The sequence below is a fragment of the Schistocerca cancellata genome, chromosome 2 (assembly GCF_023864275.1).
Source record: "Schistocerca cancellata isolate TAMUIC-IGC-003103 chromosome 2, iqSchCanc2.1, whole genome shotgun sequence".
NCBI classification, from domain to species: Eukaryota; Metazoa; Arthropoda; class Insecta; order Orthoptera; family Acrididae; genus Schistocerca; species Schistocerca cancellata.
The window spans coordinates 580404796-580426222 of NC_064627.1; the positions used below are offsets into that span (position 1 = coordinate 580404796).

General features: G+C 43.1%; 1 protein-coding gene across 1 annotated transcript in view; it reads left to right on the forward strand.

Moving 5' to 3' along the window:
- LOC126162190 (mediator of RNA polymerase II transcription subunit 11) overlaps positions 1 to 18605 on the forward strand; it is a 57448-nt gene extending 38843 nt beyond the window's left edge. Inside the window, exon 3 of the mRNA XM_049918517.1 lies at positions 17722 to 18605. Within this exon, the coding sequence (XP_049774474.1) occupies positions 17722 to 17939 (218 nt within the window). The 3' untranslated portion in view covers positions 17940 to 18605. The remainder of the gene's footprint in view (positions 1 to 17721) is intronic.
- The last annotated feature ends 2822 nt before the right edge of the window (positions 18606 to 21427 follow it).

The window sequence follows — 21427 nt, forward strand, 5'->3', positions numbered from 1 at the left end:
CCCTTTCTTCTGCATTGCTATTCAGGAAACTTGGTTTCCAGCAATGCGAACCCCCGCCTTCATGGCTATCGGGGTTATTATAAGAACCGGGCAGCTTATGAAAGGGTGTCTGGTGGCGTCTGCATATATGTTCTTAACTCTCTTCACAGAGAGTCTGTCCCTCTACAAACACATTTAGAGGCTGTCGCTGTTCGGGTGTGGACGCCACAGGCTGTTACCGTCTGCAGTCTTTACCTTCCACCAGATGGTGATGTCGCGCAGCATGTCCTGGCTGCGCTGATAGCCAAATTGCCGCCACCTTTCTTGTTACTGGGCGACTTCAACGCCCATAACCCTCTGTGGGGTGGGTCGGTGGTGACAGGTCGAGGCGCCACCATTGAGCATTTATTGGCACAGCTCGATCTTTCGCTTTTAAATGATGGTTCCTTCACACACTGCAGCGTGGCACATGGCACGTACTTCGCCATCGACCTTTCGATCTGCAGCCCTAGCCTCTTACCGTCTGTCCAATGGAGAGTGCATGACGACCTGTGTGGTAGTGACCACTTTCCAATCTTTCTGTCACTGCACAGCATCAGTCTTCTGGGCGGCCTTGCAGGTGGGCCATGAATAAGGCTGACTGGGACTTGTTTTCCTCCACTGCCGCTATTGAGCCTCTCTCTAGTGATGACATTGATACGGTGGTTCAATCGGTCACCACCGGCACCGTTACTGCTGCCGAATCTGCCATTCCCCGTTCTTCTGGGTTCCCTCAGCAGCGGACTGTGCCTTGGTGGTCGCCTGAGATCGCTGAAGCGATTAAAGATCGCCAGCGGGCGCTCCAGCGTCACAAGCGACATCCCTCCATCGAACACCTTCTCGCCTTCAAACAGCTGCGTGCGCGAGCCCGCCACCTTATCCGCCAACGCATGCAGGAGTGCTGGGAGCGGTATGTGTCAACCATTGGCCTCCATGTCACTCTATTGCAGGTATGGGCCAAGATTCGACGCGTCTACGGCTATCGGACCCCTGTCAGCGTCCCTGCACTCTCACTGAATGGAGCAGTTTGTACTGACTCCGACGTCATTGTAAACCACTTGGCAGAGCATTTTGCTCTGTGTTCCGCTTCTGCGAATTACCCCCTGGCCTTCCGCTCCATTAAAGAGTGGATGGAACATCGGAGCCTTTCGTTTCGCACCCACCATCCAGAATCGTACAATGTTCCATTCAGTGAGCGGGAATTTCGCAGTGCCCTAGCCGCTTGCCCTGATACCGCTCCTGGGCCAGATGGCATCCACTGTCAGATGCTGAAACGCCTTTCAGTGGACTGCGAGCGATGGCTCCTCGACCTTTACAACCGTATTTGGGTCGAGGGTGAGTTTCCGTCGCAATGGCGGGAAAGTATTGTTATCCCCATTCTAAAACCAGGCAAGAACCCTTTGGAGGTGGACAGCTACCGTCCCATTAGCCTTACCAACGTTCTTTGCAAGTTGCTTGAACGGATGGTGAGCCAGCGCTTGAATTGGGTTCTGGAGTCTCGGGGCCTTCTGGCTCCATCTCAGGGTGGGTTCCGTAAAGGCCGCTCCGCCGCCGACCATCTGGTGAGCCTGGAGTCGGCCATCCGTACTGCCTTTGCCCGCCGTCAGCATCTGGTCGCTGTCTTTTTCGACATGTGGAAGGCGTACGATACGACATGGTGTCATCACATCCTTTCTACACTTCATGGATGGGGTCTTCGGGGCCCTCTGCCGATCTTTATCAGGAATTTTCTGTCGTATCGTACATTCCGCATCCAAGTCACGGCCTCCCATAGTTCCTCCAGAGTCCAGGAGAACGGTGTGCCACAGGGATCTGTCCTGAGTGTGCCGGCCGAAGTGGCCGTGCGGTTAAAGGCGCTGCAGTCTGGAACCGCAAGACCGCTACGGTCGCCGGTTCGAATCCTGCCTGGGGCATGGATGTTTGTGATGTCCTTAGGTTAGTTAGGTTTAACTAGTTCTAAGTTCTAGGGGACTAATGACCTCAGCAGTTGAGTCCCATAGTACTCAGAGCCATTTGAACCATTTTGTCCTGAGTGTCTGCCTGTTTTTAATAGCCATTAATGGGCTCGCTGCGGCGGTGGGGACGTCTGTCTCAACGTCCCTGTATGCTGACGACTTCTGCCTTTACTACAGCTCTATTGGCATTGCAGCTGCTGAACGTCAGCAACAGGGCGCTATCCGTAAGGCGCAGTCTTGGGCTGTAGCGCATGGCTTTCAGTTTTCGGCTGCCAAGACCTGCGTTATGCATTTCTGCCGGCGACGCACTGTTCACCCGGAGCCGCGGCTTTATCTCGATGGCGAACTTCTTGCTGTGGTTGAGACACACAGGTTTTTGGGTGTAGTTTTTGATGCCCGGTTGACATGGCTGCCTCATATTCGGCAGCTTAAACAGATGTGTTGGCGGCATCTAAATGCTCTGCAATGCCTGAGCCACACCAGGTGGGGTGCCGACCGATCTACTCTCCTATGGCTCTACCAGGCGTTAATCCAGTCTCGTCTGGATTATGGGAGCCTGGCTTATGGCTCAGCATCCCCATCTGCGCTGTGGGTACTGGACCCAATCCTACACAGCCTTGCCACTGGTGCTTTCTGGACCAGCCCAGTGGACAGCATACTAGTGGAGGCAGGTGTCCCTCCACTGCGGTTACAGCGCCAACGTTTGCTGGCCGCTTATGCTGCCCGTGTTTTCAGCTTGCCCGGGCATCCTAACTATCGGCCATTATTCCCACAGTCGCACGTCCATCTTCCAGAACGTCGACCCAGGGCTGGATGGACGACCGCGGTCCGCGTCCGAGAACTTCTCTCCGGGCTTGGGGCTTTACCTCTTCCGCCTCCTTTCCGAGCACCTCTGCATAGAGCCCCATGGTGTGTGCCTCTCCCTCGCCTTCAGCTGGAATTGGCACAGGGCCCGAAGGACTCAGTCCCTCCGGAGGCCTTCCGCCGCCGCTTTCTTTCCATCCTCGCAACGTATCAGGGCTCTGGCATTGTTTACACTGACGGTTCTATGGTTGCTGGTCAGGTCGGTTATGCTCTAACTCTAGGGGACTATTCCAAACAACGTTCCTTGCCGGCTGGCTGCAGCGTTCACACTGCTGAGCTGGTCGCCATCTTTCGAGCCCTAGAGTATATCCGCTCCTGCTCAGGTGAGTCCTTCATTATCTGTAGTGATTCCCTGAGCGGTTTACGAGCTCTCGACCAGTGTTTCCCTCATTCCCATCTAGTGATGGCTATCCAGGAGTCCCTGCATACTCTTGCATGTTGCGGCCGCTCTGTGGTCTATGTTTGGACCCCAGGTCATGTTGGGATACCCGGCAATGAAAATGTTGACCGCCTGGCGAAAGAGGCCACCAGTAAACCACCTCTGGAGATTGGCCTCCCGGTGACTGATTTGCGGGCAATCTTACTCCGAAAACTTTTCGATTTGTGGGACACTGAATGGCGCAACCTGCCCATGCCCAACAAACTTTGCCCTATCAAGGCAACGATGACTGTGTGGCGGTCGTCCATTCAGGTCTCCCGCCAGGAGTCTGTTGTCCTCTGCCGGCTGCGCATTGGGCACACTCGGCTGATGCACGGCCACTTATTACGCCGTGAGGACCCACCTCTGTGTCGCTGCGGCTCTGTTTTATCTGTGGTCCACATTTTATTGGAGTGTCCCCTTTTAGCTGTGCTCAGGCAGACATTCGCACTGCCTGACACGCTCCCTGCCCTTTTAACAGATGACCCTGCTATGGCTGGCTTAGTTTTGCGTTGTATTCGGGCAGGGGGTTTTTATCATTTACTCTGAGTGTTTCTGTTTTTTAGTGTTGATTCTGGCTTTTGGCCTCCGAATTTGAACTGATTTTTTAATGTGTTCTCGGTGGTTGGCTTTTCCTTTTTTTTCTCTGTGGTCGGCCAACCACCGTCGCACTCTGTGTAATTTTAATTTGTTTTGTCTGATCTCTGTCGGAGTATTTCTTGTCCTGTGTTGTCTGACGTCTTTCCTGCTGTTCGTTTTTATTCTCTTTGGGTTGTTTTAATTTTTTGGAAAAGGGACCGATGACCGTCACAGTCTGGTCCCTTTAATCCCACAAACCAACCATCCAACGACAATGTCTGCTTTCAACTGCATCGTAAAACATGACTTGTCTCCATTACCCTGCAACTTCCCAATAAGTGTTCTAAAACAAAGTACAAAGACAACATTTGAACCAGAGATAATTGATAAATATTTAGCAAAACTTGATATAATTAAAATTATAGAATTTTATACTGAAACTTCAAAATTTCTTCTAAACACATATGGTATTAACAGTTATGCCTGAAATTATATATTTCAGTGGGTATAGTTTTACATGAACTTTCGGAGTTATAAAATGAAATTACCGACCCCCACCTGTATCAAAGAATTCACAATATGCCTCAGGCTTCATTACATCACCATTTTACCACTAAGCTCATTTCTGCTACTCTTCAATACCAAATATTTCCTTAGTTACTCTCAGTCTATATTCTGCATTCAATAGACAAATCACTGTTAAAACTACTAAAATGAAAAAAAAGACATAGAGATTAATTAAATATATACTTTAGAACTCATATGTACATAAATTATAAATAGACACTTACATATAAATAATAATTGTTGCTTGGCGGGATATTAATATAAATGAGTACGTCAATGCGCCTCTTTATATCTGACTATGTTGAATATGTAACAAAATGTCTGGAGTTACGGAGCAATGGCAAAATGCACCCACACAGAAACATTATCTCAGTACTCTTAAGTAGCACAAGAGGAGACAAAGCCGAAGTACAATATTAAAACATTTGCTGTTTTTTCAACGCTACTATTATTGTTTATCAATAGCGTTTCATATCATGTCTTTGACAGCGTAAAAAAATTAAATTATCACTTTCAAGTGCAGATGAGCCCTTAAAATGCTCTACATAATAAGTCATTATAACCAGAATTTGTATTTACTCCTAGATAAGTTGTTACATCACCATATTATAATTTACAAATAATCATAATCATTGACATTAAATGACTTGAGGCAGGTGATTTAATTCCAAGAGGCAGTGAGATCAGATAGGAATGTGCAATGAAATTAATTTTGAAATGATACTTCCCTGTGGGAAAAGTAACTGAAATATTTTCCTAGGTTTTTTAAGTGGTTAGTAATAACCGGGCAGTTTCCTGCAAAAATTCTTCCGTTTATTAATTCCTTTTTTGAATAGAGATGGGTACATACAGTGTTTTAGAGTTTCAGAGAGATCAGTGGGCAAAAACAGACTAGAACAGTGGAAATGAACGCAGTAGAAGATGAATGGGGAAGCTTTGAGAGATACATAGCAAAGGCAACAGAGGATCAAATAAGTAGAAAAGACAAGTCCTGGTAGAACTCCTTGGAAACACAGGAGACATTGAATTTAATTGATGAATGGAAGAAATATAAATATACATCAGAAGATGGAAGCAAGAAGAAATACAAACTTCTAATGAATGAGATCGACAGGAATTGCAAAATGGCTAAGGAAAAATGGCAGGAGGACAAATGTAGGGATTTAGAAGCATATATGGCTAGGGCAAACACAGATACCACCTACAGGATTATTAAAGATGCCTTTGGAGAAAGGAGAAGCATCTGTATAAATATCAAGAGCTGAAATGGAAAACCAGTCCTAAATAGCTGAAATTTGGAAGGAGTATGTAGACAAACTATACATCAGGAGATGTACTTGAAGGCAATATTATAGAAATGGAAGAGGGTGTAGCTGGGGATGAGACAGAAAATACAACACTATGAGAAGAATTTGACAAAGAACTGAAAAACCTAAGTCGGGAGTAAATGACATTCTGCCAGAACTGCTGATAGCCTTAGGAGAGCCAGCCGTGACAAAACTCTTCCATTTGGTAAGCAAGATGTATGATATACCCTCATTCTTCACGAAGAATATAATACCGTATTTCCAGTTCCAAAGGATGCAGGTGCTAACAGGTGTGAATATTACCGAACTATAAGTTTAATAAGTCATGCTTGCAAAATAACATGAATTCTTTACAGAAAATGGAAAAACAGATAGAAACCAACTTAGGGGAAGATTGCTTTGGATTCTTGAGAAAAGTGGTTATAAGTGAGGCTGTACTGACTCCACTACTTATCTTAGAAGATAGGTTAAGGAAAGACAAACCTATGTTTACAGCATTTGTGAACTTAGAGTAGGATTTTGACAGTGTTGACTGGAATACTCTCTTTGAAATTCTGAAGGTAGCAGGGTTAAAATACAGGGAATGAAAGGATATTTACAGCTTGTACAGACACCAGTGGCAGTTATAAGAGTCAAGGGTATGGAAGGGAAGCAGTGATCGAGAAGGGAGTGAAGTAGGGTTGTAGCCTACCCCCAATGTTATTCATTCTTCACGTTGAGAGGGTCAGTAAAGGAAACCAAAAAAAAAAGGAAAAATTAAAGCCCATGGAGAAGAAATGAAAACTTTGAGGTTTACTGATGACATTGTAGTTCTGTCAGATAATGGTAAAGGACATGAAAGAGTAGTTAGAGGAATGGACAGTGTCTTGAAGAGAGAATATAAGATGAGCATCAACAAAAGCAAAACAAAGATAATGGAATATACACTCCTGGAAATTGAAATAAGAACACCGTGAATTCATTGTCCCAGGAAGGGGAAACTTTATTGACACATTCCTGGGGTCAGATACATCACATGATCACACTGACAGAACCACAGGCACATAGACACAGGCAACAGAGCATGCACAATGTCGGCACTAGTACAGTGTATATCCACCTTTCGCAGCAATGCAGGCTGCTATTCTCCCATGGAGACGATCGTAGAGATGCTGGATGTAGTCCTGTGGAACGGCTTGCCATGCCATTTCCACCTGGCGCCTCAGTTGGACCAGCGTTCGTGCTGGACGTGCAGACCGCGTGAGACGACGCTTCATCCAGTCCCAAACATGCTCAATGGGGGACAGATCCGGAGATCTTGCTGGCCAGGGTGGTTGACTTACACCTTCTAGAGCACGTTGGGTGGCACGGGATACATGCGGACGTGCATTGTCCTGTTGGAACAGCAAGTTCCCTTGCCGGTCTAGGAATGGTAGAACGATGGGTTCGATGACGGTTTGGATGTACCGTGCACTATTCAGTGTCCCCTCGACGATCACCAGTGGCGTACGGCCAGTGTAGGAGATCGCTCCCCACACCATGATGCCGGGTGTTGGCCCTGTGTGCCTCGGTCGTATGCAGTCCTGATTGTGGCGCTCACCTGCACGGCGCCAAACACGCATACGACCATCATTGGCACCAAGGCAGAAGCGACTCTCATCGCTGAAGACGACACGTCTCCATTCGTCCCTCCATTCACGCCTGTCGCGACACCGCTGGAGGCGGGCTGCACGATGTTGGGGCGTGAGCGGAAGACGGCCTAACGGTGTGCGGGACCGTAGCCCAGCTTCATGGAGACGGTTGCGAATGGTCCTCGCCGATACCCCAGGAGCAGCAGTGTCCCTAATTTGCTGGGAAGTGGCGGTGCGGTCCCCTACGGCACTGTGTAGGATCCTACGGTCTTGGCGTGCATCCGTGCGTCGCTGCGGTCCGGTCCCAGGTCGACGGGCACGTGCACCTTCCGCCGACCACTGGCGACTACATCGATGTACTGTGGAGATCTCACGCCCCACGTGTTGAGCAATTCGGCGGTACGTCCACCCAGCTTCCCGCATGCCCACTATACGCTCTCGCTCAAAGTCCGTCAACTGCACATACGGTTCACGTCCACGCTGTCGCGGCATGCTACCAGTGTTAAAGACTGCGATGGAGCTCCGTATGCCACGGCAAACTGGCTGACACTGACGGCGGCGGTGCACAAATGCTGCGCAGCTAGCGCCATTCGACGGCCAACACCGCGGTTCCTGGTGTGTCCGCTGTGCCGTGCGTGTGATCATTGCTTGTACAGCCCTCTCGCAGTGTCCGGAGCAAGTATGGTGGGTCTGACACACCGGTGTCAATGTGTTCTTTTTTCCATTTCCAGGAGTGTAGTCTAACTAAATCAGATGATGCTGAGGGAGTTAGATTAGGAAACAAGACACTGAAAGAAGTAGATCAATTTTACTAATTGGACAACAAAATAGCTGATGATGGCCAAAGTAGAGAAGCTATAAAAAGTAGACTTGCAATGGCAGGGAGAGCACTTCTGAAGAACAGAAATTTGATAACATTGAATATTGCTTTAAGTGTCAGGAAATCTTTTCTGGAAGTATATGAACGAAATGTATCCATATATGGAAGTGAAACATGGACGATATACAGCTTAGACATGAAGAGAATAGAAGCTCGTGAAATGTTGTGCTGCAGAAGAATACTCAAAATTAGATGGGTAGAAGGCTTAACTGATGAGGAGGTACCAAATAGATTTGGGGAGAAAAGAAATTTGTCGCAAACTGACAAGGAGAATGGATCAGTTGATAAAGCACGTTCTGAGTACTGTAGGAAGGCTGGGGGGGGGGGGGGGGAATCATAGAGGGGACAAAGAGATGAAATGAATGAATAAGGAATGCAGATTCAGGAAGAAGATACAGGGATTAAGAGGCTCACATACAGGCAACACATACCACAACTGACTTACTAACAACTGGTATAGATTCATGATGGGTGCCGCCGCCAGACTATAAATAACATACAATCAGATTCTGAAATTATTATTAAAATATATGTTTAATTATAAGTTACAATTGTACAAGAGTCAAGGTGCAGAATTTAGTTTTACAAAATGCAGTAAAATCTTTTACATGTACAGAATTTCAGTAGTAATACATTCTCAGTATGAAAATTGATGGTATATGTTTCTCAAACAATTGATCTTGAAAGATATTTACTGATTAATTACAAAGTTAATCTTGATACTAGTATTCTCACCTTGTCTCGGACAAATACAGAGCAACGTAACTTATAATTTTAAGTTAATTTCAAGTTAGCATGCTATCTTCCAAAATGTTCTGCAAAAGTGGTTTTATGTAAAATAATAACAATCTGATATCCAACAGTGTATATAATATGTATAAAGGCTAATTACATTTGCAAGCTGGTAAAATTCCAAAATTACGAATGACAAAAGTTAACTGTGCTTACAAAACATTTTTCTTACACACAACCTGTGTATTGGACTGTACATTAAACACAAGGTTCAGATTTTTAACTAGTCTGGTACATTACAAAGCCTTACATTCTAATATCTGATTTCATGATCTCTGTCGTATCTTCTGTAATTCAGTTGGTAGCTTCCTGTCTAGGGAGATGGTACAAAGGAGTACGGTCAAAATATACCTTCTCCTCTTATGATTTTTGAACAGTGTATTAGCTATTACTAGCTGAAAATTATTGCAGAAATCAATAAGTCATTCTTCCTCTCATTCCTGCTCCTGAACTCGTATTCTTCCATTACTCCTATTCCTTCTCCTACTGTAATGTTACAATTCTCCATGAGTTCTCTCTCTCTCTCTCTCTCTCTCTCTTTCTCTCTCTCTCTCTCTCTCTCTCTCTTCCTCCCTCCCTCCCTCCCTCCCCCCCTCTATCCATCCCTCCCTCCTCCTCTTCCTCCTCCCTCCCTCCTTCCCCCTTCTGCCTTCCTCCTTCCCTCCCATTTCCTATCTCTCTTGTCTTCTATTTGTGACACCAGCATATGTATCTGCACCATAGATTTGACATTGGTTAGGCTTCAATTCTTATGAGACTGGTCCTATCACTGATCCATTCACAGACTCAATCTTGGCCCTCCCTACCTATTTATAACAATTCCTACAACTGTTTTTCCATTTTCTGATGATGCTGACATCCTATATTCACCTTATCATATACCTGTATCTTCTTACCAATGAACTTCTTTTATCCATACTACATCTAGATTCAGATTTTCTAGGATCTCTACTACATTCATACTTCTGACATTCCTCATTCAGGTTCGTTAATGTTATTTTTTCAGTCTTTTTCTCATAGGCATACACCCCCCCCCCCCCCCCCCCCCAAGAGATCCAGATGGGAACTAGTCTGCAGTCTTTTCCAGTGTTGAGCTCATCTCAACACGTTGTCAGTTACAAGCCACATTTTCTGTAGATATGAGGCTGATTTGAAAAGTTCTCAGAACAGAATAGAAAAAAAGTACTTACACCACTGAAACATTTTTCAGTGTAGTGTCCTTGTAGATTAATGCACTTGTTCCAATGATGTTCCAGCACCTTGACCCAACTCGAAAATGAGTTTCCTCTATGTCTGCAAAATAGTTGTCAACTCCAGCTATCAGTTCTTTGTTTGAAGTAAATCGTCGTCCACCTAGAAAAATTTTTAGTTTTGGAAAGAGATGGAAGTCTGACGGAGTCATATCTAGTGAATACGGTGGGTGTGGCAACAAATCATACCTTAGTTCGTGTAATTTTGCCATGGCAATGGTACAGGTGTGTGGGGGTGCGTTGTCTTGATGGAAGATGACTTTCTTCCTTGCTAAACCTGGCCTTTTTTCACATATCTTTTGTTGCAATTTGTTCAGGAGGTTGGCGTAGTATTCTCCAATAATTGTTTGCCCAGTGAGGAGATAATCTACAAACAGAATCCCCTTCGCATCCCAGAACACTGATACCATGACCTTTCCCGCCGAAGGAATTGTCTTTGCTTTCTTTGGTGGCGGAGAATCAGTATGTTCCCACTGCTTTGACTGTTGTTTTGTCTGTGGGATATAGTAGTGCACACAAGTTTCACCTGTGGTCACAACCCGGCACAAAAAATCTTGTTTGTTTCTCCTAAAGCAAGCCAAACATTGTTCCGATATGTCCATTCTCATGCATTTTTGATTCAATATCAAGATTCATGGCACCCATCTTGCAGATAATTTTTTCATTTCTAATTCTTCAGTTAAAATACGAGGGCAGTTCAATAAGTAATGCAACACATTTTTTTTCTGAAACAGGGGTTGTTTTATTCAGCATTGAAATACACCAGGTTATTCCCCAATCTTTTAGCTACACAACACTATTTTTCAACGTAATCTCCATTCAATGCTACGGCCTTATGCCACCTTGAAATGAGAGCCTGTATGCCTGCACGATATTCCACTGGTCGATGTCGGAGCCAACGTCGTACTGCATCAATAACTTCTTCATCATCCGCGTAGTGCCTCCCACGGATTGCGTCCTTCATTGGGCCAAACATGGAAATCCGACGGTGCGAGATCGGGGCTGTAGGGTTCATGAGGAAGAACAGTCCACTGAAGTTTTGTGAGAAGACTTGTGTGAGGTCTTGCGTTGTCATGAAGAAGGAGAAGTTCATTCAGATTTATGTGCCTACGAACACGCTGAAGTCGTTTCTTCAATTTCTGAAGAGTAGCACAATACCAGAGTTGATCGTTTGACCATGGGGAAGGACATTGAACAGAATAACTCCTCCAGCGTCCCAGAAGACTGTAACCATGACTTTACCGGCTGAGGGTATGGCTTTAAACTTTTTCTTGGTAGGGGAGTGGGTGTGGCGCCACTCCATTGATTGCCGTTTTGTTTCAGGTTCGAAGTGATGAACCCATGTTTCATCGCCTGTAACAATCTTTGACAAGAAATTGTCACCCTCAGCCACATGACGAGCAAGCAATTCCGCACAGATGGTTCTCCTTTGCTCTTTATGGTGTTTGGTTAGACAACGAGGGACCCAGCGGGAACAAACCTTTGAATATCCCAACTGGTGAACAATTGTGACAGCACTACCAACAGAGATGTCAAGTTGAGCACTGAGTTGTTTGATGGTGATCCGTCGATCATCTCGAACGAGTGTGTTCGCACGCTCCGCCATTGCAGGAGTCACAGCTGTGCACGGCCGGCCCGCACACGGGAGATCAGACAGTCTTGCTTGACCTTGCGGCGATGATGACACATGCTTTGCCCAATGACTCACTGTGCTTTTGTCCACTGCCAGATCACCGTAGACATTCTGCAAGCGCCTATGAATATCTGAGATGCCCTGGTTTTCCGCCAAAAGAAACTCGATCACTGCCCGTTGTTTGCAACGCACATCCGTTACAGACGCCATTTTAACAGCTCCGTACAGCGCTGCAACCTGTCGGAAGTCAATGAAACTATACGAGACGAAGCGGGAATGTTTGAAAATATTCCACAAGAAATTTCCGGTTTTTTTCAACCAAAATTGGCCGAGAAAAAAAATGTGTTGCATTACTTATTGAACTGCCCTCGTATGATGTACCCTTTCAGTTGACATCTGGCAGGCGTGAGCAATTTGATGCATTTTCAATCAGTGATCTTCTATGTCCATTTTGTGCACTTTAGCAATGATTTTAGGAATAGTAACACATCTTGGCCGACCACTGCGTGGATCATCATCATCTAAGGTCTCCCAACCAAATTTAAATTCATTTGTCCACTTAGCAACAGTTGAATATGAAGGAGCAGAGTCCCCCTGTGTATTCTGGAAATCAGCGTGAATGTCCTTTGCTTCCACACGTTTCTTTATGAAATACTTGGGAATCACTGCCTGAATCTAGATTTTTTTTCATCTTCGCAAATCACTACGCGGGAACACCAGTAGAACCATGTCACCGCCACAGCTATCTTCCAAGAGCACTAACGTGGCATGTGTTTACAGGCAACAGTCCAATGAATATCACATGAACAATTCGTTGCGCTAGCGCTGACCTCTCTTGGTGATTCTGAGAACTTTTCAACCACCCTCGTACATATTGTGTTCATTAATGCATTGATCTTCGTTGTCTTCTGCATCCTTATACCGCTGATCATTGCTGATAGTTCTGCTTTTAGGGGCAATTTGCAACCCAAAAGGCAAGAGGGTGCTGCGAACCTCTGTTGTGACATGATTTTTGGCAAATGAGGGCCACTCCTTTCAACAAAAGTTTTCAGCCCTCATTGCTGATGATTTTTATTCAAAATCTAAGTAGTGGCTGTACTTGACAGCAAGACCCAGGATCATTTTACTAGTATTGGAAGACATTTCCCCAAACCATAGCATCACACTCCTTACTAACAAACACGAATGCCTTGTCCCTCTGGATCAACATTCCTCAGGTATTCTGTACCCACATGAAAATAAAGCTATTTAATACTCTCCAATAACCACTTGTGCTTTTGAGAGGCAGACGTGCTAGTGTACTGCATGGAGGGTACAGCTATGGAGGTCAGGAAGGGTTCTCTTTGTGTTGATCTTATCATGGCTGACATATAAAGCTCCTGCATCCCATCCCCCTTGTGCCCCTGATGAAAACTCCATTTTACTGTAAAATATTTGACAAAATGAGCAGTTGTTGGATTGTAATATGTATGACTTTGATATACAGGGAGATTATAGTTAAAATTAAACATTCACACTGCTGTAGAAGTAACACCACAGGTCAGAATGATGTCAAATTGCAACGGAATATTATCGGAGAAGTGGGGAAAACATATGGCAGAAGAAAAATAAATAATTAAAAATGTAGCAATAGATGGGGCTGTAAGCATTATAATTTAATAGTGGTCAACTACAAATGACAAATGAATCCTACAACAATGCCCAAGATGTATGTTTGACATTAAACAAACAGTGCTACTCAGTGGGCGTGGGTGTACAGGTGTGATACTGTTAGTTACGTAAGGCCATCCACCGTGGCAAGGTCATATCACGTTGGATGGGAAAAACCAGTTTTTAATTGTTCTGAGGCTAAAAACCGCATAAAAAGCATCAATCACATCGGTTTTTAATTGTCCTGAGGCTAAAAGTTGCATAAAAAGCATCAATCAAAATCAAATGGAATTATTAATTTCCGTGTGACTGGCACAAACAGTATGCTGTCCACTGTTTTCTGCAACAAGATGAAATCGAGAAACAGCACGTTCCACAACTGATCGAATGTTTCCGGGGTCACGTTCAGACTGTGTTGCGCAATGCATGCCTTCAGTGCAGCTAAATTTGCAATCGGAACACTGAACACGTCATCTTTCAGATAGCCCCACAGCTAGAAGTCACATGGATTAAGGTCAAGTAATTGGGATGACCAGGCTGTAGGGAAATGGTGGCTGATAATTGTAGCATTTCCAAAATGGCGCTTCAGCAGCTGCTTAACTGGATTTGCAATGTGTGGAGGTGCGCCATCTTGCATAAAAAGTATTCCATCCACACATTCACACTGTTGGAGAGCTGGAATGACATGGTTGCACTAAAGACACTCATAGTGCTTACCAGTGACAGTACAGGTAACAGGACCGGAAGCACCTGTCTCTTTGAAAAAATGTGGGCGTATGATAAATGTCGTTGTAAACCTGCAACACACAGTGACCTTTTCAGGATGAAGTGGTACTGGTTGATTTGTGTGTGGATTTTCCATTGCCCATATTCGACAATTCTGTGTATTGACATACCCTGTCAGATGGAAGTTGGTTTCCTCTGCCACAAAATCTTCAGTGGCCAATCATTGTCCATTTCCATGCAGGCAAGAAATTCTAAAGCAAAGGTCTCTCTTGCTGGCAGGAAGCAACTCGTGCACATGGGTAATTTAAATGGATCGCAAAGAGGATGTTTCGTAGGATTTTATGCACCATGCTCAGGGGTATATCTAATGTTCAGAAATTCTCTGTGCACTACACATTTACAAATCACCACTCGTCTCCTCCTGCTTTGCTGTAGCCATAGCTTCCGCTGACGTTGAATCAATTCGTTTCCTCCCTCTACCAGGTTGCACACCAAAAGAATCCGTCTTTTCGAATTTCCAAATCATTTTCTCTAGACCCACAGCAGTCATCGTACCAACACCTTTTTTCAAACCCTTCAGTGCCCGGAACTTCTCCAAAGCTACATGTGCACAGTCATCATTCTCATAATACAGCTTTACAGGCAGAGCATGATCCTGCATTGTGACAGTCATGGTGGACGTTGCAGATGCAAAAGGAGAAAAGCCATGTACCCGATGTGTTTATACCGACTTCAGAGGGTCATGCGCATGACAAGTGTTTTCATTTACGTATTCTGACACATACAGCACCACCTATTGATCAGTTTTCACACTATTTTTTTTTTCTTCTCCCATATGTTTTTCCCCTTCTCCGATAATATTTCGTTGCAATTTAACCTCATTCTCACTGGTGGTGTTTTTCTGCAGTGTTTTGGAAGTTTAATTATAATCACCCTGTATCCATCATTACACTGACCATTCGGATTATTTCTTCTAGAATCAATACAACAAAACTTTTCGGATAGTATATGCTTGATTCTTGTAAGTAGTCATATGGCCTCAACTTAAGTTGATCTCTCCTATTGTTTATCTCAATATTCCATATCTCCTCCCCCCATCTTTCATAATCTCATCATTTTTTTCTGTTACCCGGTTCCCATTTACTGATTTTTTGGTCCTCCTCATCCAATTCCTTCTCCACAATAAACATGTGATGTTTTTCAGGTTTTATACTTTTGTAGTAATCTTCTTCCACTGTTTCTGACTTGTTCAAGCTTTTTTTTTTTCAGTTCTAATGTCTTAGTTCTCAAATCTCATATGCTGCTGAGTTGTTAATCCTAATTTCCCTTTGTTATCTCTCTTCCTTCTGAAAGTTTCATCTTCAAGTATCGTGAACTGTGTTGTTATGCCTCCTTGCTGCCTGGACTCCATCCAAATTGAGAAGTATTGTGTATCACATTCCATGTGAAAGTTGCTTGTCTTATGTGGAATAGACTATTAGAACAATCCAGGAGAAGTGCAGTGGAAATCAGTGACATGCCCAAAATAAAGCAACCAAGAAAATCAGCTGTCACTATGCACTGCTTAGAGTGTAATTGTGAAATGAACCAGGGTCATTGCGCAGACACCAAGTTTCTGGGACAGCAGATCTTTTTTAATGTCTCTCTCTTAGTATGACACTCTCACTAAAGGCTTTGCATACACAAATTTCATTGAGATCCAGTATAGAAACAAGTATCGTGTTCCAGTGTATTTGTAGAGAATAGGGTTGTTGATAAAATATCAATATATCGATATTTTTTCCAAAAAATATGAATATATATCAGTGATTATTTTTTTGCTGATATATCAATATTGAAAAGGCTATATCAAGTGCCTATATTTTTATTTTATATTATATTTTTTCACAATTGTCAGTAAATACTTGAAATCGTTCTTTCGAAATTTTAGTAGAACATAATTTTACTTTCATCAACACTTAAATATACAGTTCTAAAACCAGCAGTATATTTACAATGTGCAGCTGATATTTTTGTAGGCATGTACATCGATATTTCTTTCCATTGATATATTGATACCTTTTTCCGATATATCAAGGGCTGATAATGATACTTTTTTAAATATTGATGTATCGGATTCCCAATATTTTTTTAAAAATATCAACAGTCCTAGTACAGAACATGGCATCTACTGTCCTCACCAGTAGATTTTTGTGGTCTTTTTATCTTATACCTGTAGTTGCAGATGCCTGTAAATAATTGATAATTATGACCTTGTCCAATTGCACAGCCAAGCAGTATCAGAACTTTCCATACATTTATGTGCATTACATTACATATTGTTTTTGTTTTCATTATTACATTATCTTTATTTATATTGGGATGTTGCTTTCCTGTTAAGAATGATGGACTGAGCTCTGTTTATTCTAGTTGAATACTTATTCACTGATTCTGTATGTACATATTTTGCACACTAGGCATCAGTGCAGAACCACATTGAATGGCTTCTGGAAGTCAAGGAATGTGCCATCGACTGTGCATACAAAGTACATCTTAAACAAGAAACTCGAATGTCGGGTAGTAAAATGTGTATTGGAATGATATTTAATGCTAGCTTTAAAAAGCCCCCTCGCCCCCCCCCCCCCCCCCCCCTTTGCCACACGCACACCCACACAAACAAACAAACAAACTTGGAAGTGTGCAATTTGCAAAATCTTTAATATCTGTCTCGTTTCATTTTCACAAGCATGCTTTTCTGCAGCAGTTACTCTGAGTCCCAAGAAAAACAGACTCACCATCCAAAAAACGTCAATAATTTTCTCTTGATCTCAACAATTTGTGTCAGATTGCTGTTAGTGTATTTCCTGTTGGTGTTATTAACCATAAGAAGTATCAGATACATGTAATTTTTTTTTCCCAATACACAGGGGGTTCTCGATGGAAAGGCACTGCAGAGAAAAATGGTTGGTTGCTTTGTAAACATTCTGTAATGTCTCAGAGATAACATAGATTGGTCTCACAATTTAACTGACACATTGTGTCCACAAGCTATGGTTGCAGCATGAGCCCAGTGCTATCACTAATGATTACGTATATGTCTGCAGAACAACTGCAGAACAATGTCAAACATGAACTATAAAATGTGTTGATGCCACAGGTGACAGTGTGGAAATAGGACAAACAACAAATCTTGCTTTTATGAGAGCAGCTCTGGAACCCTGCATTTTGTAGCCATATGTGTGAACCACTTTCCTATAAGCATGTAACTCGATATGTAATATTCCAGCTTCACTTATGACCCTACAGAATTGTGAAGATTTTTACGCTTGTTCATAAATGTTAGAAACACAAGCCGCGAAAGGTGTACCTTTTTAGCTATATATGTGCAGAGTAGGTAATTATCCACTGAACCGAAAGAAAACTTTGAGTTTAATAATAATAAATTCTGTCACATTTTGTTTAAAATTTTGACAGATTTGTTTTCTCTTTATAGGACAGCCTCATGAAGGATCAGGCTATGCCTCACAGAAGGTACTTCAAATGGCATGGCATCGTTTAGAACACGCAAGAAGTAGGGTGAATGAACTGGAGAGAATTAAAAATAAGCATCTACAGGCACGTGCAGCTTTGAGGAACCAACAGCAAATCACCCAAGTACAACAGAATGGATCACAACCAGTCACCAATGCCCACGGAGGAACATCAGCATAATTTTCGAAGAAGCTGTTTTCATATCATTCGTCGCTGACTGTATGAGGCTAACTGTTTCAACATGTGTCAAAAGTCAAGTGAAAACTTTATGCTGAAAGAAATGTCAATGTTGCAAGCAGGTGTTTTTTCTCAAATTTCAGAGTGTTGCAAGGACTAAGAACATATTTTAAAAATACAGAACTAGCAACAGCATTGTGTTTAAACAGTTAACTGAAGTATGGTTCTTGAGGAGCATTCTGCACTCTTTCGTGCAACTGCAGAGTATAAAAGATTCTCATATTTTTAATGGCATTGCAGGAATGAAACCTAGGTGCATTTCACATGAGTTTCTCCTGTGGTATAAAAATGTTCCTTTCCAATGTTTTTTCTCATTATTTATATTTATTGACATAAATACGATGTTTTCAGTATTTTACTGGAAGAAGTGATGATGTATGGAAGGCTTTAATGAACCAGAAGTCATGGACATTTTTACTCATCTGTACATTGTATATATTATTAGTATTGAGCAATGATGTTGTACAACTTGTTAATTACATAACAGTTTAACAGTTGTAATTTTCATTGACATTCATTCATGTAACTCAAATACATACATCAAACAATGGAAAATCCAGGATGGAATGTAACAATATAATGAAGAGGATAGCTGAGATGCTGAGTCACAGAAAGGCACACCAAAAGGCTGTCGGGAAGTTAGCTTTCAGACAAGTCCTTTGTCAGAAATAGACAACATAAACACAAGCACACACTCACGCAAAGTTAAAACAACACACACACACACACACACACACACACACACACACACACACACACACACACACACACACCTCTGGCAGCTCGAGCTAGACTCAAATGTGGCTCCAGCTACCAGAGTCTGTGATCATGTATGTGTGAGTTGCATCTGCGTGCGCGCGCGCGCGTGCGCGCGTGTGTGTGTGTGTGTGTGTGTGTGTGTGTGTGTGTGTGTGTGTGTGTGTGTGTGTGAGAGCTATTTTTTACAAAGGCCTTGTTAACCGAAAGCGAACTTTCGAACAGTCTTTTTGATGTGCATTTCTGTGACTCAGCAAATACACATATCAGCATATTTAGTTATAATCATATGATATGAGGGCTGCCAGCCCAAATATGACCTCTCCAGGTTGATCTGGAAAAGTAAGGAACCAGGTTGGACCCGAGTGTTAAGGAAAGGTGATTCAAAAAGGAAAAACTTTAATAACTGCATATGAATCCAAAATTTGGGGCAGAGGGAGAGAACTAACAGGAAAACAAGGTGGAGCCCAATGATACAGCAAATGAATTTAAGTAAAATAAGCAGAATATGTAAAATTCACAAATCATTCAACAGTGGTGTGTCTCGAACTTTTATTTCAACTTGATGGACCTAAATGACCGATGGTGAAATGCTCATAAGATGGCTTATGTCCAAAATGGGCAGTTTTGTGTATTAGTATGACAATTGGAAAGTAAAAGTATCTCTTTGCTCACTATCAATACAGTATTACCAGAGACAGTGATTTCAAGTATTCTTTCACAAATGATCCTACATTGGACAAGTAATTAACAACTATTTTTTTTTATGGAAAAACTTCATGCAGTCTTGTGGGATATACATCAGTGACTGGCAAAATGGATCTGCTATTGGGGCTCAACATCTACTGTAGTTACGAGGGCTCTGAAAAATCACTATTCTTAACATTTACATGGCTAAAATGTTTAGTAGTTAAACCCAATACCATAGCGGTCAGGATTTTTAGTGGGGGTGGAAAATAAGCAGATGGGGTAGTGATGCTACTAGTGCAGGAGGCCAATCTTGGGAGCTGGTGTGAATGGCTGTTGTATGCCCTAGGGCATCAGTGGAACAGTGTTATCTGGAATTTTATTTATTACTAGTGATTTTATAGTATAGATTGTCTTCTCTTGGACAGCATTAGGCCTACTGGTTCTCACACTAGAGTGCAACAAGGAATGCAGACATGGCAGCCTTGTTGACTGTGCCTGTTGTGCGGGTCAGGACCCAGCAGTGATCTCGTGCAGGTGACCAGGAAACAAGAGTCTGTTAGTGCAAGCCTACCATGGCCAACTGGCATTTAGTGTGGCCCGCCTCAGTGCTCTCAAAGAGGGACACGCACTGAAGTGGGTGCTGACAGCTTATCACACAGGGGTATCATGAAGGTGGAACCGTAGTGCTCAAATCGGCAACACAGTGTGCAGCCAGGGACATGATACTCTGATGTCTCGCCCAACAGATTGTCACTCAGTATGGTCCTTCACCAGTCGGACGCCCACGCTTGGCCAGATCTTCAATCAAGGGAGTGGCCAAACAGCACTGGCAGCTCGTAGCAGCTAAGTCACACTACAGCTCGGCCTTGGCTGTGATCTTAGCCTCTAAGTTTTTCTCAGCAGCGGGTAGGACATACCATTCAGTCAGAATTAGAAGCTGCAGATGGGATGACAAGACTCTGATACTGAGGCTTCAAACATGGTTTTATTCAAGCTGGACATAATGTCAGCGCTGCTGGTGATGCAGTCATATGCCCTTATTATCCAGAGGTGTCAGCATCCCCACCATGGTATCTGTCATTTTCATTTCCCTTTGCCTTCACCGAGCAAGGTGACTCACTGGTTAGAACATTGTACTCGCATTTGGGAGGACAACAGTTCAAACCCATGTCTGGCTGTCCAGATTTAGGTTTTCCTTGATTTCACTAAATCTCTTCAGGCAAATGCTGGATGGTTCCTTTGAAAAGGCACGCCCAATTTCCTTCCCCATCTTTTGTCATCTGAATGTGCACTCCATCTCTAATGACCTCATTGTCAATAGAACATTAAATGCTAATCTCCTCCTCACCTTCAGATTTTCCATCGCTGCTAGGGCACCATGGAGGGGCTGAGCTAGGATGTTACATATTATGGCCCCATAGTGCAAGGCTCAAACAATGATGCATTAGGCTCTATCGTACTGCATCATCATTTGTACTTCTTGGTTACAGCTCAGATATGACAATGTATTAAGAATGCTGTCCTGACTTTGTAAGATAGCACTCCTTGCATTCTCCAGATACTTATATATTGTGATTATCTGCCATCTGTGCCATGTAATAACTTTCAAAATTTATACTCACACCTGGGAATCAAATTAGCTGTTTAACGATCCTTTCTTCTTCAAGAAATTTATCCTTAATTTTACTGTTGTTTACCCGTAACAACTGCAGTTTATATGGATTACATGGACACTAGATAATTCCACGCAATCCCAGTAAATATCTCAAGAGGGTGACTCACATTAGTTGTTCTACTTACACCTTAGTTTTATTCTCCATTGCAATCGAGATCTTTTTCATTGTACTTGCAGTTATTTAATTAAATATATATGGCATTCTACAGGGATCTGGTGCAAAGGTAGGTATGGAGGAGTGCCAGCTTTACACCTCAAACACATATAAATAAAGTACAGTATACAAATAGCAATAAGAAACATGGCTATG